General features: G+C 41.4%; 2 protein-coding genes across 2 annotated transcripts; both read right to left on the bottom strand.

Annotated features, from left to right (window-relative positions):
* Positions 1-1,106: 1,106 nt before the first annotated feature.
* Positions 1,107-12,487, bottom strand: LOC132257120 (metastasis-associated protein MTA3). Its single transcript, XM_059753891.1, has 11 exons — positions 12,261-12,487; positions 10,039-10,200; positions 6,165-6,272; positions 5,872-6,083; positions 5,338-5,658; positions 5,084-5,272; positions 4,227-4,971; positions 3,834-4,157; positions 3,640-3,773; positions 3,446-3,561; positions 1,107-3,352 (listed from the first exon to the last, which is right to left on the bottom strand). The coding sequence occupies exons 1-11, from the start codon at positions 12,286-12,288 to the stop codon at positions 3,193-3,195; spliced, it is 2,499 nt and encodes an 832-aa protein (XP_059609874.1). The 5' UTR covers positions 12,289-12,487; the 3' UTR covers positions 1,107-3,192.
* Positions 12,488-14,388: 1,901 nt separating this feature from the next.
* Positions 14,389-21,729, bottom strand: LOC132257294 (protein hairless). Its single transcript, XM_059754149.1, has 4 exons — positions 20,271-21,729; positions 18,881-19,048; positions 15,745-18,147; positions 14,389-15,672 (listed from the first exon to the last, which is right to left on the bottom strand). Exons 1-4 carry the CDS (start codon positions 20,488-20,490, stop codon positions 15,644-15,646), a joined length of 2,820 nt encoding a protein of 939 aa, XP_059610132.1. The 5' UTR covers positions 20,491-21,729; the 3' UTR covers positions 14,389-15,643.
* Between the last annotated feature and the right edge of the window lie 10 nt (positions 21,730-21,739).

Raw genomic sequence — 21,739 nt, 5'->3', positions numbered from 1 at the left:
AACCTCTTGAAGCATGAAATACAAGAAAAAATCATATTTCGCCGTGTCTTGACTAAATTTCCTAACGAAAAATATTTCTAATCCAGACACAAACCAAACTTATGCAGTTTTCAGAGAGTTTCCTTGAGAACCAAAATCAAGTCACTCTTCTGACGGTGGAAATATTAGGGAAAAGTAGTAAAAGAAATGTTATTTTTTAGGATTTTATTCATAAAAAATCGAAAATTATTCTACAAAGAGCTCACTGAACTAAAATAAGAAAGAAAAGGTTTTCCTCTTCAAAATTTCCCCTTAATCTTCCGTACAATTTTCTGCAAACTAAATGTATATCTACATATTTCAACAATTACTTCTGCTGCTCAAAATTTACTCGGCCAAAAAGGTTGTCTTTGAAGTCTGTTTTTTTCCTCTTTCTTGCCATTACTTTTCTTGGCAATCTTCTTGCCAACACCAATTTTAAACATCTTCAGCAATTGCAAGAGCAGAAAATCCTTTTTTATTCATTTTTGAAAAGAAACTTTTTATCTCTTTCTCTCTTTATCAGTGCACTCAAATGTTGCTGTCTTTCACCCTCTAAACAGAAGTAAATGATGAAGAAGAAAAGTGAAATTAAAATGTGTGTTGAGATAATTTTGATATCAATCTTTCCAATTCTTCTTCTTCTGCTTCGATTTCTATCCCTTGAATTCTATAATTTCATTGGATTACACTTTAGTTTAAAATGTTATTGCCTTACATAAGTAATCATAAAAATATTATACTATTCCTCCACTTTTATACACTTCCTTCCTTCCGATTCTTCGTGTGCATTTTGATGACAAATGAAAATAATATAATTCACCTAACCAAATTTCTCTCGCCATACAACTAAAAGTTTCTCATCAAAATATATAAATATAATTAAATTTTAATAATCATGATGCGCACAGAAATTATAACTCACATCTCACTTTCAGAAACTCCCTTTCAATCTCTCATTGTTGTTTTTTCTTCCTTTAAATCGAGATATTATAAGAATAAATATTTTTTATCAGTTCCTTGAGCAGTGATTACAGTTTCTCATCTTTAATCCATTTTGAAATCCATCTTTTAGCTATTTTCCTTCCTTTTCTGTTTAATTAATAGAAAATATCCTACAAAATAATATATAATGTTGTGTATTTCCATCCTTAAAAATGGGACCATAAAACTTATCCATTCGTACTAATCAGTAGTGCAATAAGTTAAACATAAACAACAAAAATAGTATCAAATAAATACTAATGAAAAGATCTTGTATTTTTCTTTTTGTAAATAAACTCCGACGCGCGCGCAAATCTGGCAATTAATGCATTATTTCTCACCCGCATTTTTTTTCTTGGTACAATTTTGAATTTTGCCGCAAAATCCTTTCAACCACGACGCTTTTCTCTAATCTCCCAAGATTCATCCATTGAAAAGGATAATTTTTTTTAAAGAAAGGCAGAGTCTATACGTATTCTTTATATGCTATATGATAACAGAAGAATGTAGTGAAATTCAATTTATTTTCATCCTTTCTTCCACATTTTTTTTTAAATATATTATTTACTTGCATTTACGCCTAGCATTTTATATATATTTAGGATTTATTCTTCTCATACAATTATTTTTCCTTTTTATCTAACGTAAAAAAGAAAAAAAAAACAAGTTTAATAATCTTACGCTTCTTTTTACACATCACTAACACTAATATTTCTTTATATTTACTCCTATTCTCTACCATTACCATCTGTATTGGTGATTTTTATCTTTCCTGTGTGTTTGTGTGTGAATTGAGCTCAATTGCACTGATCAAAATGACATTTTTCACATGAATTTTTCTCTAAATTTCCTCAAAAATAAACACTTTTAGTTATGAAGTAAAAGAAAAGCTTGTAAAATAATTCAATTCAACTGCTTTGCACGGAAACTAAAAAAGGACCTAATATCGCAAATTAAACACTTAAATGTCTTCAATCAGTGCAAAAAAGGGTCATACAACTCTGCCTCGTGGCATGGACAGTGACATTATTGAAGAAATTATTGTATTTCTCTCATTGGCAGACAGACATGCAAATATTTCAATTGCCAAAAAATTAAAAGTGGATTTCCTCTCATTTCTTATGCGTTGTATTATTTTTAAAATCAATTCTGTAATAATTCTGCGTGATCTCAAGTGTTTCTCTTGATGTGATTCTTTTTCCTTTTTTCACATTACATTATTATGTCATTAATAATGTATTTTTCTTTTTCTCATTTCAATTGCCTTATATAATTATACCTTCATTTGCATTTTTTTAAAGTCCTGTTAATAATTTTTTTTCATCTTCTTTTAGTGTAGTAAAATTTTTATCCCAATAGTTTGGTTCAGTTATCAATTATTACGTGTAAGTGTACAATTTTTTTCTCTCTTTTTATTATTTAGATTAGGAATTCTTTCTCTTTCTCATCCATTCATTCATTATTAAATTTAATATAGTTTTATCTTCATCTTCTTCCTTTTTAATATTTATCCCTATCGAAATATTAATTGGTTTTCTTTTTACTATCATTAATATTTACTTAAGTTCCTCTTGGTGGTTAATTTTTTCTTGCTTTTTCTCTTTATATTTCTTTTTTCTCTCCTTTTTCTGCCTTGAAAAAACACAATCATATTTCTATATAGTTTCTTCTCTCGTTTAAGTCAACATTCATAATGTTAGAAAAAATCAATGACTCTTTATCATACCGTTGAGTGTCTCTCGCTTTCCCTCAATTAAAATTATTAAAATTATAGATATTTTCTCAAAACAGTACAAGAGGATTTGTATGAGCTCAGAAAACTCAATCATTTATCATTTTATGTGACATTTCTCTCTCTCTCTCTATTTAAACTGACATTTGTGGGTACAATAAACTCACTCTGCAGACGAATGTACATTCATCCTAAATGCCCAGTGAGTTGTTCATCCATCTCTCAATCACTCAAAAGTATCTCAACTGCTTATTTCTTGTTTTTTTCTTTTATTATTTGTAAATTGTGATAAAACGAATGACTTATCTAAGTGTTCTCTTAGCAATTAGTAGTAATTCCCCTTCTCTCTCTCCTCTCTCTCACCTTCTTCTCTCTCTCTCTCTCATCGCAAACTTACCGTGTTACGCATTTTAATTGAGCAGAGCTTCCATCGTGTACGGATGCGGCTGGGGTTCTGGTCAGTCAAGTATCACAACCTGAAGATCACTGCCTGGTTGTGGTGTGGCAATTGGTGGAATTGTCGGATTCATATTGATCGTTGTCTTAAGCTGGAGACTCCTCCATGGCTTCCTCGCGGCTCGCCTCAACTCAGCCAGGGTCAATCCTCGCCTCGCTCGTCTGGAGTCCACCAATAGTTGTCAAACACAAATTGTGATCATCATTGTACACACACGAAATCCGCTGATCGACAAACTCATAATAGACACTCACTTGCTCGCATCCGTGGCGCGAAAGTACACATCATCGGGCGCATCCATCCAACTGATCACCTGCTTTCGTCCCGAACCCGTGCGCGTCATTTGAGCAATCTTCGGCTTCCCATTCAACTGCAGCAACAGCAACAAAGGAAAACAAATCATCGATCAAATAGAGCAATTAACAGAGATTAAGAGACTCTTTCTTACGTGGTGACGAGGAAGTGGTTGACCAGCAGCCGCCGCTGCTGCCATCATTGCGGCATACTGCTCTTGTGTCGGTCGATGGGATGGTGCCGGATCCTTGTTAGGCCTCTTGGCAGGGGGTCCGACCACAGGAGGAGCTGCAAAAATCCATCACGTGAAAATATATTTGCTGTTAAGTTGACATTCAAAACACTCACTTCCATCAATTCCATTCACTTCGTCGTACGCACGTCTCTTGAGTGACGGTGATGCTGTGTTCAATGGTATCTTCTCAGCCTCAGGTTTGTTGGGTATTCGCTCATACAGCAAACTACCATCCGGCGCTTTCGGTGGCTTCGGGAATGCCACCACTTCGGGTTTTGGCATATTCTCCTTCGGTGTCAAGATCAACCACTCACCCACCGTTGTTCCCGGATTGCCCAGACGATTTGCAATGTGTGTCACACTTCCTCGATCCTTCTTCCTGTACACCAGCATCGCCTTAATCTCCGGCAACGTCTTTCCGGCAATCGCCAATGAGACTGCAAAGAGAAAAGCAACATGATAAGTGAAGAGATTCTGAGTCAAATAAAAGAGCATTCTGCAATTACATTCTTGCTTCACTGCTTGGAAGTTGATGGCAAACGACGGCTGCCTGGCCGCCCTTCGTGGTCGTATGAGATTTCTGCATATCTTGCGCGACAAGCGCGTGGCGGCCGTTGTATACAAGAAGAACGCCGTTCGTGTCTTCATGATGGGACGTGGTGAGCCAGAGCGTATGGCAATGCCATGCGCCTGGGCATAGTGTCTGGCAAGATGGGCTTTCAATTTGAACTCCTTCCCACAATTGACAATGGAGCACCGGTGGGGTGGTCTGTTGGTCAAATCATTCAACCTCTCATCTTCCACATCATTACTTGAGCGCTTCTTCAGCGCATCAATATCACTATCAGCTATGCGAGACGCAACTTTAAGGCCGCCATATTTCTTCCAGTACGTCCAGCAATTGAAGCACAGGCGACAATTCAGGTGCGCCGGACCCCATGAGAACCATTGCGACGATGATATGCACTGGCAGGACTCACACGCTTTGCCACCTCCAATACTGGCATTATTCGTAGCACCACTGGTCAAGGCTAGTACATCGTTGCCACTGCTTCCGTTGGAGCTTCCGTTCAGAACACCCTTCGTATTATTAATCACCGCTGGATTGGGTTTTGTGTAGTTGGGAATGTACACTTGCTTCAGCTTCGACTCAGCCTCCACCGCCTTCACACGCTTCTGCTGCACGTAACGATCTGTCGTCTTCCACATGTAGTAATACTCCACAATGTTCTTCAGTGTCTTCCACGGCAGCTGCAATTGCACAAATTAAACACACACACACGCACGCACGTTAGTCTCTCACCATCCTTAGAAACCCTCCAGCCACCCAACTTATTGACAAATGACTCCGATAGGTACTCACAAAATCTTGTCGAATATCATTGAAGTCCTTCCCATACTTGTCCAGGGCCTCTTCAAATAAATTCGCTTCGGATGCACTCCACTCTTCCATCTCATCGCGACACAGCACTGGTCCACTGGACGGCACCAGCGAACACATGGCCGATTCAATTGAGTAATTGTGTTTGTGCAGTGTGTCCATGGCATGAAACTGCAAGAAACACATTAAATTGTGGATCAAGAAGGAAAATGCATCTCAAGATTTATCTCACTCACCAGTGTAACATCACGACTAGCCGCCGCTGCTGACATGTGGAGGGACGGTTGCTTCACGGAGCTGCTGCAATCAAGGGCACGAGCAAAAGTGCCAACAGATCTGGAAACGACGAGGAATTGATCTATCTTCCTGTCAGTCAGCGCATGATTCGGCGTCCACGTGAGAGTCTCCAGCTCCTCAAGGATCCTCGTGTCGGGCTCACCCTCCTTCAGCAAAGCCGTCACTTCCGTTTGATATCGACTACCCACGCGTATCTCACCCTTGTCCGCCAGCAGTGTCTTCTGCGTTGGATCGAATACCAGACAATAGAAGAAGGTGTCCTAAGAGAAGGAGAATCCAGGCAAATCCACAGTGTTAATTCACATTCCATCAGGGGAGAAAATTGTACAACAATCTCTCTCTCTCTCTGTGTTTCTCTCTCTCCCCACAAAAGACAATGGACGAAGAGAGGAGTTATTGCACAAAATTTCTCGCCTTATTCACATTTCAAGTAAATGTCTTTGGAATTCGACTTTACTACACATTTAACTCACGTCTTTGTTTAGATAACTTAGCAGTGATTCGGTCTCATTCAGGAGTGTAACCGAACATTTTCCTCTAATATGTGTGGCAGGAAGAGTTTCAACTTGTCGCGATAAAAATAATTCTCGATGCTTCATTTGGTGCCGTTGCTTTTGTGTGAAATTTTCACCTTTCTCACCACCTAGGCTATTTCCACCTGTGCTCCTGTCCTCCTCCAGAGCAGCTAAAATGACACACACACAACACAACATGAGACATTCCATTCAATCCAATTCAATTTGCTTGATGGACAAACCAACATTACCTAATGCAGGATCCAAGACTGCTTGCGCTGCTTGCTCCTCACCAACTGGTGTCTTAAGCCACATCTTTTTCAACTTCATTGCCACAGGCGAATCATCAGCAGTAGCCACTGAAATTATCAAAAGAACAAGAACATAGAGAAAATGCCACAAATTTTATCATTCAAACATGTTTTATGCACACAAAAAAACTACTCTGTGCAAATTAATTAATATCACATCTCAGTTTGTCAGGCAAGATTTCCCAACTAGACAGGAAAATTTTACCATTTCCGCACTCTTTCCACCACACACACACACCCTCCTTTCACCCAAAAAAGCCACCCCGCGTATCATCATTTCACTGTGGCGCTGCACAGTGTACACACGTACAGCCCTCTCACACCCCACCCCTTTTGCAGGTATAGAAAATTGTGTGGCACAAACAAAAGTGCACACACAAAATTCCTTTTATCTCCTTCAGTTCCCATGGAAACCAGCGACACTGGCATTCACTGAGATGAGAGTAAAAAAGAGAGCAAAAGGGAAAGAGTGTCGCTATCCATCAGCGACTGATTGATATAGTTCCCATCTTTTTTATTATTCCCTCTCGCGAAAAGTTGCCCAATTATTTGAATTCAGTTTTTCACAAATAAGCAAAAGTGAAAAATTTGGAGAATTTTTGATTCTGAAAATACACACTCATGTCGTCACAAAAGCCAATGTTGCATTTCTCCCTATCTGTGCTTCGATTACATAAATATACTGTATTACATAAATACGATCGCATAAATACAGAAGTCCCTGTAATTCTAGGAAATGCCTCACACAACAGTATCAGTGCACTCTACGTAATTGCTTCTTCAAATGACAGAATGTTCAAACGTTAGTACATTATATGCTTACATGAGTTGAATGTAGTCAAGTTTGTCCACTATATTTCTACTAATGCCAATATTAAATGTAATCTAATATATATATCTCATTAATATGTTCCAATAACTTAATCATGTATTTTATGGACAAAATTGTAACAATAAACCTCCCAAAATAAAGTGTAAATGTTGAAAAATCATTGATAATTCTCTATTAAACGAATATATTGTAGTTAAAGGAATCTTTCTAACCTATTTGAAATCCATTGTATCATACAGAGACCACCTTATTTCTTGTCTCAACAACTTGTTGGCATAGTCTTACTATATACTAAAGTTCCCTAACTTTTTGTAGTCAGCAGTATTTCTTCTTCTTCAACCAAAAATACTCCAGCAAAACTCAAACAAAACTAGCCAAAGAGACTCAAATGCTCTCCATAGCTCAATTCAATACTCTCTTCTATCAATGGGGAGACACAATAGTGATGCACCTTGCATAAGGATTCAATCATAATATGTACAGGACTTTATTCATAATGCAATGAAATGTATACAGTTCATTTCATAGTCACATCCATGGTTCATACGACACATATTCCAAACACACTCTTGCATGTGTGCTTATGTACAAATTCCATGTTTTTCACTCATATATATACATAAATAGCACGCAAGCGAAAATTTGTTATATGTGAAAGGGAATCTCCAAAGTGGTTTATATAGTCAATTCATGTAATTCCAAGGGCAAACCACCCCTTTTATTTTTTTTTTCTCTATTCCCTTCATTCGCCGCTGCCCAAAGACACACCATCATATCGTCGTGTGCATATTTCGTATGCTTTTACATACTTGTACATCAAATATTCAAGATGTTCTTCACTTGCATTTAATGAGATTTTACGAATTACTTTGTCCATTCGAGATTTAGCAACATTCAATGTCTCTACATTTTGTACACCATTTTGGGAAGCATCATGAGAAGCATACCATTCGACCACACCTCAGCTTCAACATAATCATAGAACAGAGTTTAACGGATAAGATCAAATGTCCACAGGATTAATTTCAAGAGAGGGTGGAAAACATTGGTCAAAACACGAATCTAACTTATGCTGCAAATACAGATATTTTTGTGATTTTACCAACACCAATATGAGGCATCTTTTCCACCCCCCACGGCCACCTACCGACCCACACTTGAGAAAGAATAAAAACTAAAGAGATTCCAAAAAATGACTACACGTCTCTGATACGCACACATGTGGGCAGGAGAAAGGCATGAGCCTGAGTACATGGCTGTGGGTGGCAGCGGTTGGAGGAATCCTGCAGAGTTTGAGTGGGTGGCAAATATGGCGCGGGGTGTGGGCCATTTTTGGGGTGGAGTAGCATCGAACTCACTCACACATCTGCACTCAGACGCACTCCCACAGACGCAGAATGTTCACACAAACAAACACCCACACCTCACGATACAAAGCACACCACCCCATCTCACCCGCCCACCCACACAGCGCCGCCGCCCAACTCCCCGCTCGCATCTCTCGGCAGCGCATAATAATATCTAGCCATAGCCGCCGCACAGATAGATATAGAGCGTGCACACACAGTCGGCTATAGTCCTGTATAAAATACTGGCACTCACAAGATAAGGATGAGGATGGGGTTGGAACGAAAGTGGGTGGCACACAGGAGGCGCTCTCCATACAGAATAGCATTGCGGGGAGTGTGATGCCAATGTGTGGCGCGGTGTGAGGACATGAGGGTGGCCGGGTTGACTGGCTGGTGCTTCGCTCTTTTGGGGTGGCTTTCTCTCTCCCACTCTCTTTTTGAGGGTGGCTGAGCTGTGTTTATACATTACCATTCTGTACATACATACATCTCACAGCTCTATATTATCTATACATAAGCACGATGGCATGCTCGAAGGGTGGGTTGAGGTGGGGTCCATCTTAACAAATCGATATCATTCTCTTTTTGAATGTTGCCCGTACTTTTAAACGCCTCTCAACCAAAAACTACATACACAAAAACGCTTCTTTGCCTGTTTTTCCCCTCTTCTTTTCTCCCATTGAGCACGGAATTGAAAGTGATCAGAAAGAGAAGAAGTCAATCTAATAACACTAATATTCTAATGCTTCACTTTCCTAATCTTTCTACCTCTTGACAGAGTCAGAGAGAGAGAGAGAGAGAGAGAGAGAGCAAAAGCCTACACACCAAAGCAACAAACTAATCACTCACTGAATTATATCACAATCACTACAATTAGACTAACCAGACAAAAGGCTTTCAAACAATTTCTCAAATAGAGGGAAAAACATAAAATTTTAGTCTTATTTCGATACACAAGTATATATGTAACAACATACATAAGCTGTACTGTGTACATAATATGCATATGGATCTGACGGATTCTCTCTCTCTCTTTATTTAATTCACATTTCGATGGTGCAATATAATGTACAAAAGAGACTCCATGTACATGAAATTTTGATGAAATTCTCCTCCTTCTAGTTCAGTTTGCATTTTCGCACGAAATTCTAGCGAACACTCTAGCCCAAGCATACACACATCATTCACACAGTTCTAACACAGAAGCGTGCATTCTATGAAACAAGAGAGGCAAAAAGTACAATCCAAAAAAGGCACCAAAATCGATTTCCGTGCCTCAATTCCAACCCATTCTCAATATTATCTATTAAAAAGCTCTTCCTCCCTCCCAATCAGTTTATGTATCTCACATGCACTTTCCTTCAATGAATATCCCCAACAATTCTCTCTCTCTCCTTCACGAATAGCCAAAAATAGTAGTCTGAGGAAATTAGACGAATTCGCCCATTGACGAAAAAATGCTATCTATGTTTCATGTTACCACTCGATAACATCATGTATCTAAATAGCATAATGATCTGCCTTATTTGTATGTCATGTCACAATGCATACATGTATCTTATTCACCCAAAATAACTGTACACATATCAATTGAACAGGGGAATATATAAGGCGTGTCATAGGTAAGACTCACTCTGGTGTTTGTCAGCAAGTTGAACTAATGGGGTTGGTAAGTCTCTTCGTCGATAGAAGCACATTACTTTCGCCTCAACATTGCCGGAGGGTGTTTTATTTAGCTCCTCAATTCGACGAATTTGATACGGAGCTGAAGACGATGTCTCAAAATAGACATAATCTGCAAGAAAGTAAGTTGCACATTATTCCAAATCATTATATATATATGGTTACCTAATTGAATATTTATTACACTCTTATATATACTATTAGGGGTAAAGAAATACATATTTATTATGTTGTTGCCATAATGTGTGCTAATACAGTTAGTTTGAGACTGAACTCAAAGCATTCTCTCCTTCCACGGGGTTGATTAAGGACATCCCCAAGTTATATCACTCAATAGGAAAACATGAAATTGATGAGACATGGATGAAAGTTAAGCTAAAACCTGGGGTGAAAAATTGTTCTTTCGCAGCAGATCAAAGCTGTCAATTTCTGAGAAAATAAGGGAACTTTTTATGCTCTTTCCAGGTATTAAAGTCCATGCTAGTACGCCAATTTGTGCTTGTCGTTACTAATTAAGTCATAGCCTTTCGATTTTTACTGTTTTCATCCGAATTTTGAATTGATATCCTTCTTTCTGAGTCACTAGAATGATCGATATTCTCTGAAGTTTGAGAAGAACTTCCTGAATCGTGTATGTAACAATACAAACATTATTCCACTGACAACAACAATTCATGTGAACATCTATCATATTTTCTATGCATTGGTTGTATAGAAAATCTTTATACTAATCTTTATTTTGAATATTTATCCTGTAATTTGCGCAAAAGAGCTCAGTTTTTCTGCTCTAACTATCAGATCAGTGTTGTTGCCTTTTCTTTTTCCTCCTCCTGCTACTTCTGTCCACAATCTACAGCGGAAGGATCTCTTCTTTCTCACTTGACGCAAATGTGGCAAAGTGAGCAAATCAACGCAGTTTCATCTCATCAATCATGTGGAATAAGTCCCTAATGAAATGCTAGAACGGCGCTAAGATCAATAATATGAGAATCAGCTGTGATGTTGCTGGCGCTCGGCGAACGTGATCTCGCGCGGTGTTTGTGGCCAGAGACCCGAAGTAGTCACCCTACACCCAACTATGTGTACAGTAATGTAACATTACACTCTTCCACGGCACAGCCACGCACACTCGAGCGCTCGTCGGTGTAGGAAAGAAAATGCATTGTGGAAAATGTAAGATAAGGTGTTGTCTTATGCAACTAGTGATATGTTGAAATATAATCACTTTCACTTGCAAACTGACCACCTAATCTTCTCCTCTTGTCGCTCAACGGAAGCATTTGAAGGGAGTCCGATCGAGTGGACTAAAAGGAGCGCCGATGAGCAGGACAATGCTCATTTCACCTCCCAGGAGATCGCGGTGAGGTGGGGAGGAAAGAGGTCATGCTTTGAGCGAGAGGTCAGCAGAAAAGATGTGTAATTGCCCAATTCGCGCGGTGTATTTCTCTCTCTCTGTCTTCTATGTCTATGGAAATTTCTCGCTAGTGCGAACAACAACTCTGCAGTTTAGTTTCTCAATCAGCCTCACATCGCATCTGCGGCTGAAGTTGCGACTCTTTTTCGGTGGAGAGTATTTTGGCCCCGCCGAGACGGATGGCGATGCGAAAAGAGACGAAGAGAAGAAGAGAAACAAAAGTGGCTATGCGTGGAAGCTTCTAGCCATCGCTCAACCATTAAATCCATTTTGTGTGCTGCTTGTGGGCCTCGGGAGGGAGCATGGGAAAATGTGCGCCCCTGGAGGGCGCGCGAACAGGTAGACACAATCGCGCGCGGGGTGAGACACACAGTATCGTCCGGACGCGGGGCCCGGCGACCGCCGCACGGGGGCGCGCGCGATGCGAGGAGCGGAAGACAAAAGGTGGCGGAGATACCGAGTGATTTTCGGCCTTCTCACGGAGTACGCATGAAGAGTGGAGAAAGAGGCTAATGATGACGCGATGGAGTGGGTCGGGAAAAAACACACGGCGACGGCGGCGGAGGCTCTGGAGCACACCCGGTCAGCCCCGCTCACCCCGGGCACATTCACCCCAAACGCCCCACGTCACACCAGTCGCCATCGCACTTGGCCCCCTTGCCATTTTCGAGGCCTCTCTTCACGCTGCTTTAGGGCCCAACAGTAACGGCATCAAAATTAACTCCATTTGTCAAAAAAAGAAAAGCAGTGTCTCTCACCTCCGACCCGATACATGTTTGCGGTCATATTTGGGTTGAAATCACTCAAAACACTTGATCACCAGCTAACCCACGGTACTTGCTACACATTTAACACACAATTTATTATGTTAAATCACAAGAACCGCGTTAATAATTGTTTTTATTCGCACACAAGCACGGGAGCCATTTTCTTTTTCTATATTTGACACACAACAGTGTTACCCCACGCCACACTTCTACAGGCATTCTCTGCAGGCGGCGAAGCACGAGCTTCCGCGCGGCGAATGGAAGCTCCGTTTCGAACTCAAACGGACACACTGAGCTTTCTTCCTCGGAATCTTTTGCTAAATATATTATGATCAATAATTACAATCTTCTTAAAGGACAAATAGCAACAACCCGAATGCGGTGCTAATACTGTGTAGAGGAGCTTTCTTACCTATTTTGTGAGAATTTGCCAGGAGGAGTATGAAAAGGGGCGGAGATTGAGCTGAAAATGGCGGATTTCATCAATTTAGAGTGGAAAAGAAGAGACGCCAAAGTATTTTTCGCATTACTTTTTTCCAGTTTTATTTAAAAATACAGAAATTGTATAAATATGTTACACTAATGTTTTTTTTTCCTTTCTTAGACGACAATATAATAAAGTAGCTTAAAAATGTTTGTGTTCTTTCTCTCCTTATTATTCGGTCATCATTTTCTTTTCTTTTTTTTATGTATAAAGTGGAAATACCTTTATGTTGTGCGCGAACATAACAGTTTCTAATTCATACTCTACAAATTCTCATTGTTCTGTTTTCTCTCCATTAAATACTCGATTTCTACACACTATAAATTATTTTCTTTTTTAAAAAAAAGTGTAATATTTTTTTTCTCTCTCTTTCTTTTAATATTACCCTATCATGTAAGTTAGTAATGTCTTTTTTCATATTTTCCCTCTTGTTTTTTGTTTTTCTTTCTTCTTCTTCGTTTAAATAGGAATTTTGGCTACTAGTCCAGCTAAGCTCACAATTTATTGATCCTTTCTACTCCTTATAGTGGATTTCATTATATCTTGGTCCAGAAAATCATTACAACATTCTGCGATATCCTGTCAGTGTTTAGTCATCAATGTTGTCTTATAAAAAAATGGAAAGAAAATATTTATCAAATAGATTTAAATAAACACTAAATAAATATTTTTACGGTGCGATTCAAGAAAAAATTATATAAAATAATACACTACGAATATTATTGATTTTTGTTTCGTTATCCTTTCATTATTATATGCTTCACTTTTTTTCTTCTTCTTCATATAAATTAGAGACGATCCAAAAATTAATCATAAAATAATAATATTTACACGTTAAGAGGGGAAAATTTCTCAAAGTTTTCTCTCTCGTCTGTTTGTTTTGCAATTAAGAAGTTATTTATTCCTTTCCTATTTAATGAAATGTGTTTCCTTTTTTTCTCATCGCTTTTTTCCTTTCTATTTCCTCTAAAAACTATTTTTTCTCTGCTCAATTCATTCATGAGGTGGGGAAGGAATAGCAAGACTCTAGCATTTGCCGATCAATCAACACAATCCTTGTGCAGTCTTATTTCCCGTGCAAAATGAACAATTGAGACTTGGCTTTTGGCACTATTTAATTAAAAAGAATTAAAAGAAAATGTAGAAAGTCAATGGATTTCTTTCTGGATTTGAAGCCTATATGCTCGTTAAAATCTAATTAAATTGTAGCTTAGATGATTCCTAATAACATCATGGTCTTCTTCTTCACTTCTTCTGTCCATTCGCATTCATAGATATTTCCTCCGCGCGGACAGCGTAACCAAAATGTACAATGCCGATTTGTGGGCAGAATTTCAAGACATTCTGCAAGTTTTTCTTTTAAATTATTGGTCGAATGATGCTTTTCATGCGCTCTATTATCATTTGTATACTTAGCAGTTCATGCGCAGTGGACGCTTTTCTTATATTCTTTATAGTGTGAAAGAAAAATATAAAAGATCTCAATTACACACAAAAAACACTGTCAAGCACAATACTTATTAAATATGTCTCATGAAATACATAATTTTTGTTACTTTCTGTGTATTTTTTAAAATATACACCGCATCGGCATTTCGCAATGACGAGCGCGGTTTGTCGTCTCTTCTCATTTCTTTCCTTTCTTTCTTTTGATATTACAAGCTTTCCGTCCTGTTTTGGGAGTGGATTAGAAAAAATTTTGATATTTAAGATCTTTCATTTTCCTTCTAAAAATACACGATATTAATTGCACATTTCAATGATTTTTTCTTTCTTTTTTTTTGTATGTATATAAATGTATAAATATTTTCTCATTTATATCTTCTATGTACAAAATTTAATCACATTACTTCGTCATGTTTAATCTTTTCCTCAAGTTTTTTTTTTGTTTGAATTTTATGCTAAAATTCAACTTTGATCAATAAGTAAATATTAAAAATATTTCTCTCATTTCATTTTTTTTCTCTTCATTTTATCTCTTCCATTTCATATTTCTCTCCTTCTTTGCATTTTATCTCTTTTCATTTTATTCTTAAGGCCCTATTTTTTCGCAAAATTTACTTCTTCAAATAGAATAATATTGATTACTAAAATATTTGTCTCTCTCTCGCTACACTTTGTTAATATTTTTTTATTTGTATTTCTAAAATGTTGGTTCATGATTTCTCATCTCACTTTTCATGAAACATATTTAAACTTCATCATAATTTTTCTTTTTCTTAAATAGTTTTGTTCATTGTTACGCGATTTAATGTAATTTTTTTCCTCTTCTGCTCTATTTTATTTCTTATTCATGCAGTTTAAGACCAAGTTTTCATATTACAAATTGTATTTAATTTCTTTTTCAAAGGCACTAAGACTTTTGGAAAAGAAAAATTGTGTGTATTTTGTTGCATTTAACTCTTTGTCGTGCTATTTTTTCACTCCTCTAGTTTTCTTTCATTTTTTTGTTAATTCAGTCTATAATTTAGCGCTGAGATTCGATACTATGCCACTCTATATCTCTTTTTTATACTCTCTAGCAAATAATGCGTGTGCTTTAAAAAATATTTTCTTCTCTTTCATCATTTTTTTCCGTGTCTTCGCATCATCTCTATACAAAAAAAAACTCTCTTTTTTCTCTCTTCGTTCTTATCAAATCTTACTTCCAAAATATTACGTTATATTTTTAATTGTTAATAATTGTAATTATGCATGTATGTATATATTTTCTTTTCTTTCTTAAAAATGTATATAATATATATATATAATTAGTTGTAATAAAATATTACCTTTTCTTGATCTCTCTCTCTTCCTAAAAATCTAATGTTTTCATGTAAAAAGTTTATGCCTTTGCCGACATTGTTTTTAAACTTCTATATTCTATTTGTGGACCCTCTTTTCAAAACTCTCAGTGTTTGGATAAATTAAGCGGGACATCTGAAAGGCGGAGGAGGAGAAGCCATTAGTCAGTGTTGAAGTGATTGAGTGGAAAGTAGAAGCGCAACTCACCTGAACCGGGGTCGTCTTTGATCCTATCAAGGGTTGCGGAATTCTCGGTCGCCTCGATGCCATGGCTGTGCGGCACAGGTCCCCAGGGTGTGGTCGCGGCGGCCGACGGAGAGGCGGCGGACGGAGCCGGCGGCCCGAGGCCGCTGGCGGCTGCTTCGTAGGCGAGCAGACTAGCAGACGGCAGGCGCGATGCTGTCGGAATGGGTGGATAGTTGAGCCACGACTGCTGGCGATATACGGCGGCAGCCGCCGCGGCCGGGTACATGGGGTTGTAGAAGGGAAGCGTCGGCAGGTAGGGCGGCGCCTGAGTATGATGCAGTGGCGATCCGCCGTGCGTGGGCGGATACATGAGATACGGCGACGGACGGATCATAGCTGCGAATGCCATATCGATTCCCGACAGCAGATGGTGGGAGTTCGCCTTGGAGAACGCCGCCAGATACTCCAGCTCCTGACTCGACAGCTTCATGCCGCCGCCCGGCCGCTCTGCGTCCGGCGGCGTGGTCTCGCGCTTCACGTGGCACTCCTCCTTCGTCGCCATCCGCATGTCCTCCTCGTGCTCATCACTGCACTTCCGCCCGTCAGACTTGCTGCTAGTGTCGCGCGATAGAGACGCAGTGGTGCGCTTGCCACAGGTGCTGCCCGGATAGCCGCCGCTGGAAGGATCGTGGGTGTTGGGCGACGCCACGGGTGATCTGTGCGGCTGCTTGCCGGATGGCGCAGTCTTTTTCTGTGATGAATGCTGTGCGTCCAGCATCGATGGCGATCGACAGGGGGATGTTGAGCGCAATCGATTGTTGCTGTACGACAGCGGGGCGCTGTAGTGGCTCGCCGAATAGGATGACGCCTTGGCGGCATAGTGCTGCGGCGACACGGGCGGATGGTGATACGATCCGGGAACCGTGGTGTTGGGGATCGGCGAGTAGCGCGAATATGGGGATGATGACGATGGTGAATTGTTGTTGGCACGATTGTGTTGCGGTGAGCCCGACAAGAAGCCGCCAGAAGAGCGGTAGCGGCTGTTGAACGCCTCCGAAGACGGCGAGGACGTGCCGCCAGACGGACTGCCGCGGGTGGCCAAGTAGGGATGATAGGCCGCCGAGGAGCCGGACGGCGTTCCACCCGAGCCAGAGTAGTGGAGTCCCGTGTAGTGGGATTTGTACCGTGACAGCGAGTGCTGCTGCTCTGGACTCGGACTCAGATCGGGCGATCGCATCAGGTTGTAGTTGTGCGACGACGGTGAGCCCACATTGGACAGCGGACTGCTGTTCTGGCGCTGCGCGGCGCCCGTGGCGGAGGGTTTTGGTGACCAGTTGTTGTTCCCATACGGTGGTGATTGTTTCTTCTTCGGCGGCAGTCTATTCTGCACGTCACCACCGCACGGACTCGCTGGTGACACTGTGGACTCGTGCTCCTTGGCATGACTAGTGGAAGTATCCTTATCGTTTGTCTTGCTGCTACTGCTGCTGCTGTTGTTGTTGTGACCGAGTAATGATATAATACTATAACTGCTAATGGGCTTCGACACGGCCGCTCCACTCGATGACACACTCGCCGCCTCGTGGGAGGCTGGCGGCGGCGGCGTTGGCTCGTGACCACCACTTCCATTCGGCATGACAGTTTTACTGATCACCGTGGCACTTGCACTTGGTACATTGGGGCCACTCTGGAAGGCCGGCGCCGCCGTTGCCACACTCCGCGTGGAGCTCACCACCACGGTGTTGGTGGAGTTCTTGGCACGATGGCGCTTCATGGATTGCGATGATGTGTCATCCAGCGACACCCGCTCAAACTCTCTGAGTATTCTCTTCCTCGGCGACACGTGCTGATGGCCACTGTCCACTTTTGGCGACGATGACGCCGAAAAGTGGTGATTCGCCACGAGGGCAGGCGTTTTAGTCAGCAAAATCAGTCCTGTTGGAAGTCTGTCCATCAGCTTTTGCACTATTGTGCTCAGTGGAATTCTATTCTTCAGTATTTTCACAGTCTTCATCGTTTTCACTGTGTGCACCACCTCATCATCCATCTTCTTGCCGACTTCCTCACCATCAGGCGCCTCCGCCATCTCGCACTCGCCATCCTCCTTCGCCGCAGCAGATGACGAGGCAGCAGCAGCAGCATCGGTACAGTCTTTATCATTAGTCGTCTCATCAGACTTTATTGGTGAAGCAACACCATTGTGACAACGGGCGAAGATTATCTTGTGCAGAGCCGTCGCGGCATCATATGGTCGACGCTTCTTCACCTTCGCCAGGCGCCTGCCTTCCCTGGACAGATGCAGACTTACAGGACGGATGTATAGCATCGACATTTCCTGTGAAATGTTGCGACGCGGAGTCAATTGTTTCCAGCAATGATCTCTCTGCCATGGCGACGATTGTATCGAGCTGTTGTCATCAGAAACTGCAAAGAGGAAAGAATGGCTGAATTTAGACGAAAACACACTCATTCAACACTTCGAGATTTCCCTATAATAATTACAAGAAACTGTTTTATTGAGACCTCAAAGTTAGCTGAACAGCAAATCAACAATGTGCACAATTTTTCATACAATTTTGCGTGATAGAAACTCATGAAAAACCATCACAATTGCTTGCGGAATTTTGTGTTTTTTTTTCATTCACTGGGCGAAGGAAACTCTCTTACTTCTCTTTTCACGTGGACAAAAAGTTATTATAATATCCAAAGTACATATATTGAATGGTGAACATGTTTGAATATGCTTCGCTTTTCCTCCATAAAAATCCAAATCAAAAAGATGAATAACAATTCAATTGATAAAAGTAGATCATTTGTTGGGAGTGAATTGAATGCAATTGGAGAAATCAGAGATCTTTCTGCAAGAGCAATATGTGAAAAATTTCCTAAAAATTTGAGGAAGAACTCTCACAATGCCTTCGAGTGCAGAGAGTTTCATAAACATCTTCTGCGCGCAACCACGCGAAAATTGTGATACGGTATGTTCTCGGATATCATCATAATTACTCATACATCGACACGGTAAATCAGAAGTAGCGCAGAGTTGAACTTGAGGTAGTCTTGAACGGGGCACGCGACCTGAGCTAATTGCAGTGCAATTGTGCAAAATAACAAACCCTTTGGCTGGAATAGATTACACATATGCCATGGCACTTACAGCTCAGCGATGTGGAGCTCTCATTCTTGTTGCAATTGTTGCTGTTGTAGTTATTGGTGAAGGGAGGTGCTGTTGGTGGCCAGAAAGTTTTCCTCGGAACCGCAACCCATGCGGTTCGTCCATTCTCATTCTCTCGTGCACTCGCCAATTCCAATATGAATTTTCCATCTGCAAAGAGAGAAGAAAGAAAAGAGACGCGCGTCACGCAACATGTTCATCAATCATGTCCAACTTGTCCCCAAGTTGCACACAGCATCCGTGGACAATTTTGACACCACGCAAATTGGGAATTGACTCTGGGTCCGAATTTCATTGATAGATCCATCTCTCGCGAAGGAGAGGTGCTTTGAGCAGTGGCAGAAGGAGGAAAAGAGCCATCAACACACAATCTTCTATAAGTCATTCCCCATCGTACACACTCAAACTCCAAATCAGAGAGTTTTACATATATTCAGAGCATGACTAACTGGAATAACTGACTTTCTCTGTGGCTGCCGCAGCTAATATTGCTGCTGTTGCTGCCGCTGCTGCTGCCTGTCGATGATGGAGTGTGTTCTACGAAGCAAGACAATGTGTTGTTAACGTGCAGTGCTCTCTTCAATTGTCTTGTGCAATTGTTGTATTATAATTTTTCTTCTGCCTCTTTTTTTCATTCTTCTCTCCACCATCAGAAGATTTCTCAATCAAACTCACCCATCTCTCTCCCTCGCACTCACACACACACTCTCTCCCTCTCCCTTTCTCTCTCTCTCTCGTTCGTCACCCGCCAACCCTCCCACTCGACCAATTGTCTTTCCAGCAACCAAATAAAGCTCACATTCTACGCTATATGGCTCTCGCTCCATAATATAATATAATATTTCTTTTTTTTCAGTGAAAACCAACCATTCTTCCAGCTTTTCCTCGCGCGCTCGCTGACTCGCGGAAAGAATTGAAGAAGAAGAACTCATCGCAGAGACAGGTTCCAAGAGCCCAATCTCTAGAGAGGTGTCGCTCCGCGGGAGGAAATCTCGACAACACCATGAGCAACTCGCTCTGTAATTGATTTCTATGAGGGGGCGTCGGAAACTGTATTAGATCAATTTTCACGCTAGCCCAGCATTCTCTCTCTCTCGTCACCCACACACAATGTCACACACAAATTCACCATCAACCCCAGGAAAATGTGCAGAATAAGCACGATGGAAAAGAGCGGTCGCTATAATTTCATTCTTCACTCCGAATTGAAGAGAGAGAAAAGGCGGAATTCTCAGGTTAAACTGTCCAAATCCAGAGAAATCAGTGTTTTTTCTTATACGAAAATCACAGGCCAAGGAGGTAAATGATCACGCGTAGGTAAAGAATGATGTGTGCAAAAGGGAGACAAGATGATGATGTTTTGTGAACTCACCCTTGAAGAATTGCAATCGCCCTCCTGATGATGTTTTACTATTGCATCCGGAAGCACCATTCTGTGTGGCACCACCACCATTTACACTTACACTCATGCCATTTCTTATAGTATCGCTCTCCTCCGTCATCTTTGTACATTTTGTTGTAGTTTTATTATTGGTGAAATTGATTTTGATTTGATTCTCTGTCGTTTGCCGCAATTGCATCTCAATTCTCATGACATTTGTGCCGCGACGCGATGATGTTGTAATTGTGGAAATTCAACATCTCCGCTGCTGCTGCATTGGCCCCATTCTCTCTCCTTGTGCGCGCCGCAACTTAATATACACCAACAACAAAAAATACTTCTTCTTCTGCTGCTTTTTTCTTATGAATTGGAACTTCGCCTCCTGTGCTGCTGCAGAAAGTCGCCCAGACGGACACTCGACGGCTTCTCGCCACTTTCCCAGCGTGCACGCTCGCTCGCTGGGGAGACTACTCTGGGGTCTGTCCTCTGGGCACGGAGACACGCCGTCCGGAAGTGTCTCTCTCCCTCTCTCTCTCTCTCTCGCGGGCGCGCGATCCCTTGCACTGCACACACACCGCACACGACAAGTCACGGCTCTCTGGGGCGAATCCCGGAGCTCGTGGGAGAGGCTCCGCGATGGAAAGTGTAAACACACACGCACAGCACTGGGGGGAGGAAGAGGGGAATACGAGTTTTTTCCACCGGAATCACTGGGGCGCTTTCCGGGGCCACACCGACGTGGGGCCCAACAGAGCCACACTGGGGCGCACTGCAATGGGAAATTCACGGGCACGTCGACACAACCAGAGAGAGTTCTCCGACAAAATGTTAATCGTCGTATTTTCCACCACAATTATTTGCTGTCTCCGTGTCTTTTTCTTTCCAGCCGTCCACCTGCTGGTTCTCTGCCTCTACATTGTGCGTCGTGATACGAAAAATGCCTCACTTTGACGGCCGAACGTATCGCAAGCATCTAGCAAATATCACCACACACCATGCCAGGTCGCTGGGCGCAATTCGGTGCCGGAGGACTGCTGGCCACCGTGGGCAAATGTAAATCTCAAAATGTGAATCTCGCTCTCTCCATAGTCGAGGACTCCTCTTCAATCACACAAAAATTCCACACACCATCCACACAACCCCCGTGTTTCCACCTCTTTGCACCACATCCGCACACGCCCCAGCGCACACACAACGCCACCAGGACACTCGAGCACTTGTACAGTCGCCTGGAGATGGTAATCCTTGTCTTTTGCACCGCACTTGGCCACCAATTAATCCATTCTCAACTTAATTATTCCCATTCCAATTGCAGAATTAAAATGGCTACATGTCATAGCGGCGGCGAAGTGGGGCGAAATCCTCACCATTTTGACGCGCCGTGGGAAAATTGCGCCTGCCTATAGGCAACCTTGGGAAATTTTCGGCCGGCGTGGGAAAATGGGGAAAAGGCGTCAGAA

Source organism: Phlebotomus argentipes, unplaced genomic scaffold (assembly GCF_947086385.1).
Source record: "Phlebotomus argentipes unplaced genomic scaffold, Phlebotomus argentipes genome assembly contig_42, whole genome shotgun sequence".
NCBI lineage: Eukaryota > Metazoa > Arthropoda > Insecta > Diptera > Psychodidae > Phlebotomus > Phlebotomus argentipes.
The sequence above is the reverse complement of the archived record's forward strand: the minus strand, read 5'-3'. Positions and strand labels throughout refer to the sequence as shown.

What these genes read in the sequence shown, in the direction of transcription:
- LOC132257120 (XM_059753891.1), bottom strand. Translation starts at nt 12,288, where the DNA reads ATGACCGCAAACATGTATCGGGTCGGAG. An exon ending in ACTTGCTGACAAACACCAGA is followed by an intron (nt 6,273 to 10,038) that starts GTGAGTCTTACC and finishes TGATAATTTCAG; the next exon opens with TGGCTACTGCTGATGATTCG. An exon ending in AGTCTTGGATCCTGCATTAG is followed by an intron (nt 6,084 to 6,164) that starts GTAATGTTGGTT and finishes GTGTCATTTTAG; the next exon opens with CTGCTCTGGAGGAGGACAGG.
- LOC132257294 (XM_059754149.1), bottom strand. Translation starts at nt 20,490, where the DNA reads ATGAGAATTGAGATGCAATTGCGGCAAACGACAGAGAATCAAATCAAA. An exon ending in GCGATTGCAATTCTTCAAGG is followed by an intron (nt 19,049 to 20,270) that starts GTGAGTTCACAA and finishes CTCTCTTTGCAG; the next exon opens with ATGGAAAATTCATATTGGAA. An exon ending in CAAAGACGACCCCGGTTCAG is followed by an intron (nt 15,673 to 15,744) that starts GTGAGTTGCGCT and finishes TCCGCCTTTCAG; the next exon opens with ATGTCCCGCTTAATTTATCC.